This window comes from Diorhabda sublineata, chromosome 6 (assembly GCF_026230105.1).
Source record: "Diorhabda sublineata isolate icDioSubl1.1 chromosome 6, icDioSubl1.1, whole genome shotgun sequence".
NCBI lineage: Eukaryota > Metazoa > Arthropoda > Insecta > Coleoptera > Chrysomelidae > Diorhabda > Diorhabda sublineata.
Window position 1 is genome coordinate 25,771,799 of NC_079479.1, and position 13,329 is coordinate 25,785,127.

A 13,329-nucleotide genomic window follows, 5' to 3' on the forward strand; every position below is an offset into this window, starting at 1 on the left:
ATCCCAATTTTTTTAACCCAGTTTTACCATTACTTCAGAAGAGACTCAATTTCATCAAGTTTTCTTCTACCCTCCCATATAAGCTCCAAGGTGATAACATGGGAGCTTATGATCTCTTTCCTGTTTTAGCCTCTATTTTTTTTTGATCCCAATTTAATCAGGGACTCAGATGAGAAAGACACCATTTCATTAAGTTTTTTTTACATTCCAAAGTCAGCTTCAAATTGTTGGCATGGGATTTTTGTTGATCCCATTTAAACCAGGGCTTTCTTCTAGGTTTCATTTTTATGATCCCAGATACTAGAAACAAGTTTTCTTTTGGACTCCTATGTTGGTTATGAGCCGATGACACTTAGACTCAGTGCATTGGTAGAAAAATATTTGTCTGTAAGATGTAGAGGAACCTAACAGTGAGTATTTGATCCAGCCCCAGCTCATGAGGTGGACCCATTAAAAGGAATTTTAAAATATTTATAAATTTGATTGTCGTTACTTTTGAAACTGGATATAAAGGTATAAGTATTCTGGTCTACATGACAAAAACCAAACTTCAACTAGAGTTGTTGGTTTGTAAATTTACTACCCTCAATCTTTCTTCCAATAAATTGAAAAAAAAATCAACTTTTCATTTGAAACAATTATTTATATCCTCCTTAGTTTAACCCCTATAAAAAAGGGATGAGTATCGTATATACATTATATTGACTCCTTTCAATAGAAATGGTTATAGAGTAAATCAAAGAATTCCAACTCTTTAATATTTCAAAATTTTATTAATTAAACTTCACATTGTCACTAATATTGGAACAAGCATAACATAAATTTTCTTTATCTACAACTCTTTCATCAAAAACGTTAAAAATATTTTGATACCGATCTTGTCTTGAAATTGTATAATCATGTTTTTCAGTTGACACCAAATGAGAAAAAGTCGTCGATTGATGTGAAGTAAGTTGGTCGTTTATCACTGATAATTGCCCCTGTAATATAAAATATAATATAGAATAAAAATTGAGTGAGTTCAGTGGGGCTTTAAAAAAAAGGAAATCAAACTCATTTTTACCTTACATAAACTGCAAAACCTTTCACAATCCCTATCAACGCTCAATTTATCCCCTATTCTCAAAATGGTATTAACCGTAGCTGGATAATTGATTTGCAAATCTGTTACAAATTTTTTCATTAAATCCTGTACGGACGAATAGGGATTTAAACTTTTCTGTCGTACTGAAAGTGGTTCCAGGTTATTAATTTTATTGTAAAACGCAAGTTCCTTCATATCAAATTGTCTAAGTGGTCTTATAATTTTCACATCAACATCTCTATCATCACAAAATCCCTAAAATCAATAACAATTCAGCGAAAAAACTTGGTTTGCTAATAAAAGTGCTGGAAAGTATAAAACAGACTCCAGTTATGGAATGGAACAAAAAATGTACAATATACATCAATTTATTGAAAGTTTTAATTGAATTGAGAGTTTTAAAAATATTGGTAACTCTCCTAATTACACTGCTTGAACAAGAAATCATTTCAGAGCTATAGAAATTATCATTATCATGACATAAACAACTTTTGTCTAATTTAGTGTTTTGTATTTAAAACAAGATTAAATAACAAATATTTTATCATTAATTTAACACGACACATTATATAAAATATTTGTATTTACCGCATCTATTGCAACATGAGGGCCCCTTCCAAGTGACATATTAGATAGAAGGCTAGATGCAACTTCTACGGATATTTCAGGTGTAAATACAAACTTGCATTGATAATATTTAGCTGCATCTGTCAATAATTGTCTTCTACAATGAAAATATTATTAATAAATGAAAAAAAAATTAATAAAATATTTTTTCTTACCTAATTAATACTTTTATATCGTTTGCATGAGTTTTAGAAGTTTTCTTGTTTATAACATCTTCTAATTTTTGTTTGTCCAATTCAGATATTTGTGGTATATCAATAAAAAACAATTTATTCAAATTTTTGGGATTCGTAGCATAATCAGCGAATGAAACTGTATTAAATTGGAAACCAAAAGATAATATTTCTTGTTTAGCTTTTTGTAATAAATTTAATCTTTCATTCAAATTTAGGTGGTATTGATCTAAAATTGAGAAATTATTTAAAAAAACGACTTGTTTTGTTGATTATACTAACCATCAATAAAAAGTATGATTGGTACAAATTGCAACTTTTTAGAAGAACTCAGATCTAGACCTGATCTTAAAAAATGTAATAAAGACGTACTAGGGTGACCAATTTGATGCCAAACTAATACTCTATCATTTTTTTGTATCAAATGAGATTTTCCAAGGTAAGCTTTGAATTTATGAACAGTTGAGGATAAAAAACAATTGTTACAATATGCGTCTTTAGTTCTTAAAACTAGCCGAGGCTTTTCCGATCGACATTTATTGCACAAATCAAATCTAAAAATTTATTATCTTTAATACGCTATATTCCATCAATATTAAATTTTTTATTCGAATTGTAGGAGGTTTAATATTTTAAAATAATCAGAAGACAACATACAATTTTAAGCTTTTCGTAACGGGTATAGTTTTTTCTTCTTCATGATCATAAATATCATCCCCTATACTACACATTTGTTATAAAGTAAAAAGTACTTTATTTCCACTAAAATAGATACACCTAATTCACTTTCATATATAAATTGATTAATTAAAAATAAATTAACCACTTTTCACATAAACACGTGTCGTTTAACACCTAACAACACAATGTTTTATTTTTGTTCAACAAAAGTTGTTCAAAACCGCTTTAGATGGCGCTCTTTCCTCTTCTTTTAATAATAATAATAAGTTCCTACAGTGGAAAGGCTGGGCACGAGCGGTCGCCCATAAGATTGGTTGGCCTCGAGCCAAGAAATTAATCGAGACATTGGGACATACATTCAAATTATAGAAGTTTTATGAAGGAAATAAGATTTATAGACATAAATAATAAAATTACAAAAAGAGACGAGTCAAATGACAATGTTTAAGTAAAATAGTAAAGAAAGGGCACAGAGTTCTATCTTTTAGACAGGGGCGTTATAGCTCGGGTCCAGATTTTCCAATATAATGACTTTATTCTTGTATAAAGTTCTATATGAACTATAATTCATAAAGCATCTCATATACATCACCTTGATTCCATAGTTTTTTGTTCCTACCAGGTAATCTGACTTGATATATACTTATGAGCTAGTTTCGTTTGACATTTTTAAGATGACTTCCTATTACTGGCAGCCCTGGAGTAATCACATAAACGTCAAATGTCACTCATTAACTTCACAACTTTTTAGAGTAAAAACATAAAACATAACCTAAATGATTTGACGATGGCTATGTTTAGGGCTTTAGGAAGAAATATTCCTTACTTAAAACAACAATTCAGTGCACTTTTAGGCAATACCAGCACTTCTGTGAAATTTATATGCGGAGTTGTACTGTTTAGTTATGGTTTATCGTTTTCGGAGGAAGCTATCAGAGTCATATCTGTTACCCCTGGGTATTTAATGCCACCATCATTTTGGCTATGGACAGCGTTCACGTTTTGTTTTATGGAAATACACTTTTGGGAAGTGCTTGTGGACATTGTAACAGTGGGTCTATGTGGGAAATTGATTGAACCTTTATGGGGACAAATGGAGATTATGACTTTTTTCGCTATTGTAAACTTCGGAGTTGCTGTAATTACAACAGCATTCTACTTTATTCTATATTGCTGCACTTTTAATACCGAATTCTTATTTAGTGTACATATACATGGATTGGCGGGATATATTGCTGGAGTTTGTGTTACCGTTAAACAAATTATGCCTGACTTAGTTATTATTAAAACTCCTTTAGGGAAACTTAGCAATAGAAATATACCTTTAACAGTATTTTTTCTATCGATTGTTGTGAAGTTAATAGGAGTTGTTGATGGTACATATCCGACAATGTTCTTTAGTGGAATGATCGTTAGTTGGGTATATTTACGATTTTACCAAAAACATTCGAATGGTACTAGAGGAGATATGGCGGATTATTTCACTTTTGCTAGGTAGTTTTCTTATATAGAAATATCAATAAAATTTTAATTATTTTCTTCTAGCTTCTTTCCAAATGTAATTCAACCACCAATTGCTGTTTTAAGTAACGTAATTCATACTGGGTTGGTTAAAATTGGAATATGCAGAAAGGTCATTAGAAAATTCGATATGTCTAATCCAACAGGTGTTACAGTAACAGTCCCACTAGCAGATCAACACGATATGGAAAGAAGAAGGTAAGTTTTTTCATATAAAATCAACTTTCTATTAGAACAAGATTATTCTTTTCCTAAATTAGTATTTAATGCTTTCTACATGATTTTTTGTTGTATTTTCCATTTGCATTAATAATTATGTAAAAATTGATTAATTTATTACTTTAGGACCTTCCTGTATACAATTTTTACAAATTGATAATTTATTTCAGACAAATAGCTTTGAAAGCTTTGAGCGAAAGGTTATCAAAGTCTTACAGTGACAAACAGCCTTTCATACCACCAAAACAGAGTCCAAAAACAATCCTACCACTTCATACACCCTCGACATCGAAACAAGGGCAACAAAGTATGAATGTTACACCCCAAGCACAATCAAGTACAAGTCCTTCCACTAACAATTCCCAAATATCCGATCAGTAACATGTAAGTTTTAATTTAGCTAACTTATGTATACAATTGTTACATTATTTTGTAATATATGTGAAGTCTTATAAATAAATAAAATATTTATTGTTTCTAAATTATCAATTTATTTTTCAGTATCTTCTGAAGAGGAATTATGTTTATTAATAAAAATTTACAGATTTCACTGGAAGATGAAAAAAGTAAACAAATTGCCGTTTGGGCACAAAAAGCTCAATCAACTGAAATATTTATAACATTGAGTATCAATTAAAAGAAATTGCCAAATTATTGTGGAAAATAGTAAAAAAAGAAAACTAAATATGTACCAACAGTTTGGTTACTAACCTGTAGATATTAAAATGGGAACGTTACTTTAAGCTTAAGCCCCTATCAAAGCTTTTTTTATTAACTCCAAAATTTTTTGAAAATGGTAAACAAACCTCCTAAATGAGTACTTGGACTTGGTTGGGGGCCTCTACTCGGTCTAGCTCATGTAGGGGAACTCATTTTTATTTGCTTTATTCAAAAGTGGCCAAATTGCACCTGGGCCCTAATTAGGCGTGGTGAACAATGCCTGTGGGAAACCTGACAAAATTCCAAATGCCCTATAAGAGCAGGGATGATTACAAATCCTTCTCTTCTTCACGAGGGCTTTGAGCTAACAGGGACCCACTACCCCCAAAGCATTGACTTCTACTCTGACTGATGCTTTTGACACAGGAACATCAGTGATGCAGAGAAAAAAAAGGGAAGGGGAAGACCAATGCTGCCGTGACAGTCCAGGATGCTAAGGCTGCCTCGACTCCAAACTATCCTTCCCCCAGGGCTTCAAACTCGGAGGTCCTGGTTCTACACTCATCAAACAAACTGAATCTGTAAAATCGTAGGGACAAATGGAATCTGCTGTTTCACGTAAAAACAGCTATTGGATTTAATTGAGGTGGTGACTTAGACCATCATGGGGTCTCAATTCTGCAGTGCAGTCTCTCCATCTTTTGCTGGTTAGAAATAATTACTAATTTTTTAAAAGGTTTAAGCTAAAGGACATCAATCTTTGCTAGTTTCAAGTAAGGTCCATGTGGAAAAAAAGGAATCAAAATATACTGTTTGAGAACCAGATAGTGTTAAGGAATCAATTCCAATGTAGTATTAAAAAAAATGGTTAGATTACTATTGGGACAACACAGTAGGATGGGCTAAAACTAAGAAAAACACTTCTGGGAAACTAGAAGAGATAGGATCCTGTGGAGTTAGATGTAATCGTAGATGAAGGTATTAGGCAAATTATGGTACCCACCTCAGTATTTACAACATAATAAATCACACTTTTATAGTTTTAAAAGTAACTGTTCTAAAATCGTGATTTAGGACTGTAGGTTCTTCCATATTCATTATTATAGTTTTTTCTTTCCCCATCATTTATTGTCTCTTCATCTTCTCTTTGTTGCAAATATTTTTATTTCATAGATACTTACAGTGAACATAATGGATTGAGAAATAGATCATAGAACTAGTAACATAGATATTTTATTGTAAATTGCACATATTAAATAATATACGTCTATATAAAAGTTACAAAATCAGTTCAATGAGCATATTAAGACAACAAAAAAGTTATTATTTAGTAATTACTATATATAAAAAAAATTACACTATTTTGGCAGTGGATAAATATCAAATAATTCATAAATAAAATAAAAACCACTGTAGCTAACTACATAGTTTAGTTGATTTCTGTCAGAAATCGTCAGTCTTGTAGTCAATTTTCAATTTAGTTGAAAAACTAATAGTCTTATGTTGACATAAATAATTTTTTTCTCAAAGCACGAAGTACTTTCATTCATATGAAATTGTTTTATATCAACTTCATAGCAAGATCAACTTGTCTTTTTCTACAAAAACAAATTTTTATAACAAAAACTCGAAATAATAAAAATTCTAACCAGAAAAGAATGTAATATGCTGTAAAATGGAACCTTTGTATCATGTAATATATACTTCAAAAAGTATTGAACAAAAATTACTCGATTTCTTATAAAAAGCTTATTTTTTCAACAATTACTCAAGCCTTCAGTTTTACATGTCGTTTAAACCTCTATCTCGAAAATTTGAGAAATTTTACTTTTGTTTAGTATAAATATTTCTCGTAATACAACAATATAAATTCTTATCTGGCCACGCTGTATATTTGTTAATATATTGATACTAGGTAACAAAAAATGTCACTTCTAGAAAAGATTAAAAACACAAAAAACTATATGAAATGTTTAATTTTTTTGTGCCGTTAAAATGAAAAATAAATTTTGAGCTGGTCTATAAATCTGAGGGTAGCTTTTGACACAATATAACTAGAAACAAATTGTTCAACATAAATGAATATACAAAGTAAAAGAATAAAATTCTGGATATAGATAGAAGAAATTATCAATTAAATGAAAAATATTAATTAGAAAGAAGGTAAGTGGAAGAAAAAAAATTAAGACAATGGATTGAGTAGATAGATAAATGGGATAGACTTGCAATGGGAAAAATAACATGTAGTTTATATCCTATGTATGGAAAACATAATAATCAAAGAAAATAAGTTGGTAATCCAACAGATTTCAAATTTAGCAATACATACAAGAAAGATGCATCAATTGATCCTTTTTTATGACTAAAAAAATAAGTTACATGGTTTATATATAAACCTAAAACGCCTAGAACTCACTCTGACATCCAGCTGACGAATCAGTTGCAAAAACAACAAAAAGCAAAATAATATTGAGTAATTTAAAGTAATTTTTAGTCATATTAGAATAAAATGCACTACTACGTTTAAAAAGAATGGAAAAATAAATATTATACCAATTGAAATAGATTCTGATGATATTGAGGAGTAGTCAGAGTGGGAGTGTGTACTTGAACCTAAAATAGTTAAGAGTCCAACATCCAGCTGACAGATTTCAGGCACCCAAAACTGAAATAATAAAAACGATCAGCAGCGAAGACAACAAAAAGAAAAAGGATACCTAGTAATTTAATGTAATTGTTAATCATAATAAATCGAATAAGAAAAAAAGAAATAAAATGCACTACTATCCTCAAAGAGGGGAAAAAATAAAAACTAAACCAATTGAAGTGGATTCTGATGAGATTGAAGGGTAGTTTGATCAAGTGGCTATGTGTGTGCTATATATGTGTAAAATGTATATGGCACTTTTAAGATCGTTATATTTGAATTATTTGTTGTAATATCAATAATATACATATGAATTGATAATTGAGGCCTAGAAGATTTAAATCCTGTAGATTAAATTCATTATTAAAAACTAAAATTACAAATATTTCAACCCCGATGTTCTGTTCTGATACACGGTTGCAAAGCTTCCGGAATGCTCGTGATTTCGGTACAACCTAGAAAAATTTATATACCTACATGTAACGGTTTTTTCTGTAATAACCGTATTTTTACCTTAAAACATTCATTCCCTTAAGAAAAATTACTTACCCACATGTTAGTTTATTAGTTTCGAAGCGAAAACGTTTATATTTCAATAAAAATCATTGTTAAAACGTCCCTCGTTACATATAATCCATGATTTTACCGAAATATTTCATATAAGATAGAAAATATAATTATTTAAATATTGTTCATAAAAATTGTACGTAATTATTATTTTGTTATAATTTATTCGTTGATCAAAACTAGCTTCTAGCTATTTTTATTACATTTTCTTCCAATATTGCACTAATTCCTTTTTGTACTAATCCTTAAACATCCTTTAGTACGGAGCTTGTGCAGACTTGAAAGATTAATAACTATATTTATTTTAAAAGTATTCTTCTTTTTTTATTAATTTTTCTTCTTTTTTGTTCATTGGTTATTTTTACGTCAATTAGACCTACTGATGTTTCTAATGTAAAAAGCCACATATTTTTTGTGGTACATCCCTGTTGAGCTTTTCTTATAAAAAAATACGTTAATTGAGAAAAATCACGAGATACTATCAAAAAATAGCAATAAAATTGATTTTAAGTCTTATTGATCAGAACAGTACACAAAGTTAAAAACATATACAAATTTCCCAAACAGGTTGAAATATGACTTTATTGTATCCCCCAAGGATAAAAAAATTATTGAACTCAATTATATCTAAAATTATGTTAAGCCCAAGAAAATATGCCCTTGAATGAAAATTCTGGTTAAATTAATGAATATTCAAAATAATTTTCTTTTAAGTTTACTTGACAGATTTGGAGGGGTTTGTTAGAATTATCCTTTACATAGGATGATAAAAAAATATTTTTTTCAATTTTGGAGAGACTGTATAAGTTAGAAACAAAAAAATTCAAATCAAAGTTGTAGATCTTTTTATTTTACACAAAAATGGTATTTAAAGTTTTTCGATATTATTTACAAAATTAGGGTGGCTAACGTCTAAGGGTTGATACTTACAGCTTTGAAGAATCATAACTTGCTAAAAAATTTTTCATTCTAGAGATTTCTTTCAATTATTTCCATTTTTCTTTTAATTTCCAAGAATTTAATTTTATAATATAGAAAATAGTGAAAAATATTTATAATTGTGGTTGAAAATTAAATGAAATTTGCCACTTTTTAAAAATTAGTAATATCTAAAAACTTCATAAGACCTTTTTTGTGAAAAATAAAAAGATATACAAGTTTGATTTGAATTTTTTACTTCTAATTTTCACCATTTTACCAAAATTCATAAAAAACTCTCAATTTTTTTCACCTCTATCCAGGGATTTATTCTAAAAAACCTTAATTTAGAAATTCACCTATAATTAATATTCAAAGACCCATTTTCTACAAAGTTTTTCAAAAAATATTGTCCACAAAATTAATTTTTCTAATTTTATAAATATCATGACACCAAATCACGTTTTAAGATGATTTTTATCATCATCAGTATTTTGGTGAACCCAAATTTTTATCCCAGAGGTCTACATTTAACCCTTTTGAGAGACATTCTGAAAACACACATACACAAGTATAATCGGCACTACATAATTACAAATAAAAGCGAATAAATTGTTCAAATGCTCTAAAAAAATAAAATTGCATAAACTAATTTTGATAACTGACTAATTTCTTATTTTAGTTGGAGTAGATGCGAACATTTGCATTTCTACTTTAGACTCCTCGTACAAATTTATACTTTCCGTATGATACCCAGTATCAGTTAGCTCATTTTCAAATAATTTTCTCCCCTGCTTAACATCTGTTGTAGTCTTTTCTTTAACAAAATCGACTTGTTCATTTTTAAAACTATCGCTAAGTCTTTTTCTCTGCCCGATAAAAAGTTTTGTATGGGGTGTATTTGAATTCGACATATCCATCTTACTGGAATCTGAACTACCATTCGGAGACTCAAATGATACTTGTCGACATTCCATATCCCAATTCACAGATGAATCACTCAGTTCTAACTGTGGTTGAATGTGTTGAGAAAAATCTAAAATATTAAAAATTTTCCTCTACAAAATCTGAAAATAGTATGAATATTTGAATGATTCTCACCCAGTAATTCACTTGTATTTGATCGATTGTTAAATATATCTGGTACAACCAAACTGGCATCGAGGCTCATTTTACTTGAAAAATCCAATCTACATGCTGACCTTGATCCTTTTGGCGACGACTTTCTACCTGTAAAGTCAAAAAAACATCAAAAGAAGGGTATGATCAAAAAATATTTATTAAGAACAAAGTAAAGAAGTATGTTGATATTATGGTACATTTGAATTACATATCTGATATAGAAAAACGACAACACATACCTATTGGTGAGAGACTACAGTCCATTTCAAATGGCAAAGAATGTCTTCTGTTCATTTCAACAGGAGTCTTTATTGGAGATGTTCCTTTCCCGGATATAGGAGAAATTGAATGTAGAGACTCATGTTCACTAGAACTGAGAGTGTCTTTTTCAAAATCAAAGAGGTGTTTAAAGAGAGATGTATTCTTCATATCAGTGATGTTATCAACATTTCTCTGATCTTCTATTGGTAGAAAGTATGGTTTTAAGATTTCTTCTATATGAGCAGGAAGAACAGGAGGTAGAGAAAGTACTGTTTGGGTAGAACCTGCACAAAAAATTATATAAATTTTAAATATAATAATAATAATAAGTAAGACAAACTTTCACAAACTTCTCTAGTTTCAGTGGATTGAAATAGGTTTTCCGAATTATCTGCTACTAACGGTACTCTAGCGACATGTACCATAGGACTAGGAACTATCACCTTCTCACTGAAGAATTCATCAATTTTTTGTTGTACCATAGATTCCTCAAGGGGATCTTCCTCAAATACATGTTGACTTATAGTAGCTTCATCTATATCGGCGGGTTTCAAACTTGAAATATCGTCTATTGTCCACTTAAACTTTTCTTCTGACTTGGGAGTTGATACTGTACCAAATACAGAAGGGCTGCAACCAAAGATTTCAAATATTTAAAAGAATGAGTATTACTTGTATACCTTCCAAATATTATTAATTAATATCTTACCTGAAGGTAGGAAGGTGAAGTCTGTTAATTAAACGTCGTTCGAAAGGATTCACGATTTTGGATATTTTTGAAGGCGGTGTCGAAAAATTAGGTAAAAATTTAAAATGGTTATCGTGATTATTATTACTTGTAAATACACAAGATTTCGATTGAGGAGTTGTATTTTTATCATCGACACACTTAAATTCCATATCAATACAAAATACGATGTATATAATATAGTTTGATATAAAAAATTTTATTGTAGAAATATATTTCGATATATTATTTAAATCTAATAACACATTACTTTATCACAGTCACAAAAATAAAATACTTCAATGAAAAAAAAACGAAATTACTGGTTTTAACGAACAAGTAGAACCGTTGATCATAGAGACACTATCCCACTACTATTTCAAAACAAATCTGACCGTTTTTATATTTTTTGCGCGAAAATACATTTCAACTAAGTGTCATTTTAGATTTAAAAAATGAAAATCCCTAAAAACAGCAATTAGTTTGATATTAACTAAAAGTAAGAAAAAACTGATTTTTCGAACATAAAGTATAGTTTTTAATTAGCTCATAATATAAAGAGTTTATAAATTCGATATTTAATTATTTTTAATTGATTTTATGCAATAGACTACCACAGATTGCTCATAACTGTCAAATTCTTAATGACAGTTTTACCAAAATAACCTCTACACTTTCAAAATAATGCATTGAAATTATAAAAGTATTTTAATAGTTAAAAATTACATTTTTTTCACTTCTCTTAGTGTTATTAACATTTAAATATTAGTTAGCTAGACTTATATGAAAACAAAAATGGATGAACCCCCAAAAAGAGGTCGTGGCCGAGGACGAGGTGGTAGAGGTCGAGGACGTGGACGAGGAAGAGGCCGAGGTAGAGGTAAAAAAGCTATTAAAACCGTTGAGAGTGACGAAGAAATAGTAGAACCTCCTCCCCTAGAAGCTCCTGAAGATGTTCAAACTCAAGAAGATGCTCTTGAAAACGTTCAACTTACAAGTAGGTTGTTGATTGACTTCATACGTAATATTGAACGTAGTAGTGAAATATTTTTCATAATAATTAATTTTATATGTTACAGTTGATCTTGAAGCAGATATTTCCCAATTGGAAGCTCCTACATTTACAACGATAAATAGGGGCCCACCGGAACCGATGCTAAGACTCGATTGGTCACATAAAGTGAATTTGATCGGAGAAAAAGTACTAAATCCGTTAATTCATTGCTGTGATAAATGTTTGAAACCAATTTTGATTTATGGACGAATGGTAAGTAATTTAGTGATAATAGTGAAAGTATAATGAATTTTTTTTTATTTCAGATTCCTTGTAAACACATATTTTGTTTGGCATGTGGTAAAAAGGAACAGAAACAATGTCCCCGTTGTTTAGAAAAAGTTACGAGAGTCGAACAAACTGCATTAGGTACCGTTTTCATGTGCACCCACGGTGGTACCAGATACGGGCAAACCGGATGCCGTAGAACTTATTTATCACAAAGAGACCTTCAAGCTCACATAAATCATCGACATGTCTCGAATTTGACTTTGAATCAACAACCTATGGAGGCAGTAGAACCAGAAAGGGCGTTGCCAGTGCGTACTAAAACCGCCAACGATCCCAGATCAGGGGGTGGCGTACCAGCTAATATTAGACCGAGACCAGTTCCAGTACAAACTTCCGGTGTAAGGACTAATCTTATAACAGTGCCCATACAAGAATCAGCACCTGCTATACATGAAACTGTTTCCACGACGCAAAATTACTATAATCAGTATCAACAACCAGCAAATTATACGCAACCTTTACCTCCCATGCATATTCCGCCTCCTCAACAACAGCAGCCACAGTATTACGGCGCGCCTCCTACTTATACTCCGGCACAAACTTATCCCGCTTATACTGGAACTACTCCTACTGTCGCTCAGTACGCTCCTCCGGCACAGGTACAGACTAGACAGCAGTATGATTATAATACTGCTCCTCCCCAATGGACTAATAACCAACAATATTATAGATAATTTTCAAAGTGGAAATGTATTTTTAAGTTTTTTTAATATAATGTAATAAGTGCTATGAATTGATTATTTTTCAAACTATTATGGTTGAAAATTGAATTTCAAT

General features: G+C 30.3%; 4 protein-coding genes across 5 annotated transcripts; 2 read left to right on the forward strand and 2 right to left on the reverse strand.

Moving 5' to 3' along the window:
* LOC130444971 (cytoplasmic tRNA 2-thiolation protein 2) lies at positions 1–2,799 on the reverse strand. The gene is made up of 6 exons (XM_056780372.1): positions 2,542–2,799; positions 2,167–2,438; positions 1,867–2,113; positions 1,673–1,808; positions 1,064–1,339; positions 1–980 (listed from the first exon to the last, which is right to left on the reverse strand). The coding sequence occupies exons 1-6, from the start codon at positions 2,613–2,615 to the stop codon at positions 774–776; spliced, it is 1,212 nt and encodes a 403-aa protein (XP_056636350.1). The 5' UTR covers positions 2,616–2,799; the 3' UTR covers positions 1–773.
* Positions 2,800–3,269: 470 nt separating this feature from the next.
* On the forward strand, positions 3,270–6,691 carry LOC130444939 (transmembrane protein 115). Of its 2 annotated transcripts, XM_056780329.1 has the most exons (4): positions 3,270–4,059; positions 4,111–4,284; positions 4,476–4,689; positions 4,807–6,691. In XM_056780329.1, exons 1-3 carry the CDS (start codon positions 3,353–3,355, stop codon positions 4,684–4,686), a joined length of 1,092 nt encoding a protein of 363 aa, XP_056636307.1. In that variant the 5' UTR covers positions 3,270–3,352; the 3' UTR covers positions 4,687–4,689; positions 4,807–6,691. The 2 variants fall into 2 exon arrangements, with proteins under 2 accessions (XP_056636307.1, XP_056636306.1); XM_056780328.1 differs by lacking the exon at positions 4,807–6,691 and having other exon boundaries at positions 4,476–4,787.
* Positions 6,186–11,599, reverse strand: LOC130444936 (protein aurora borealis). Its single transcript, XM_056780326.1, has 5 exons — positions 11,190–11,599; positions 10,821–11,110; positions 10,459–10,764; positions 10,199–10,327; positions 6,186–10,133 (listed from the first exon to the last, which is right to left on the reverse strand). The coding sequence occupies exons 1-5, from the start codon at positions 11,378–11,380 to the stop codon at positions 9,763–9,765; spliced, it is 1,287 nt and encodes a 428-aa protein (XP_056636304.1). The 5' UTR covers positions 11,381–11,599; the 3' UTR covers positions 6,186–9,762.
* A 391-nt stretch (positions 11,600–11,990) lies between these two features.
* Positions 11,991–13,281, forward strand: LOC130444937 (E3 ubiquitin-protein ligase Hakai). Its single transcript, XM_056780327.1, has 3 exons — positions 11,991–12,204; positions 12,287–12,474; positions 12,528–13,281. Exons 1-3 carry the CDS (start codon positions 11,991–11,993, stop codon positions 13,224–13,226), a joined length of 1,101 nt encoding a protein of 366 aa, XP_056636305.1. The 3' UTR covers positions 13,227–13,281.
* The last annotated feature ends 48 nt before the right edge of the window (positions 13,282–13,329 follow it).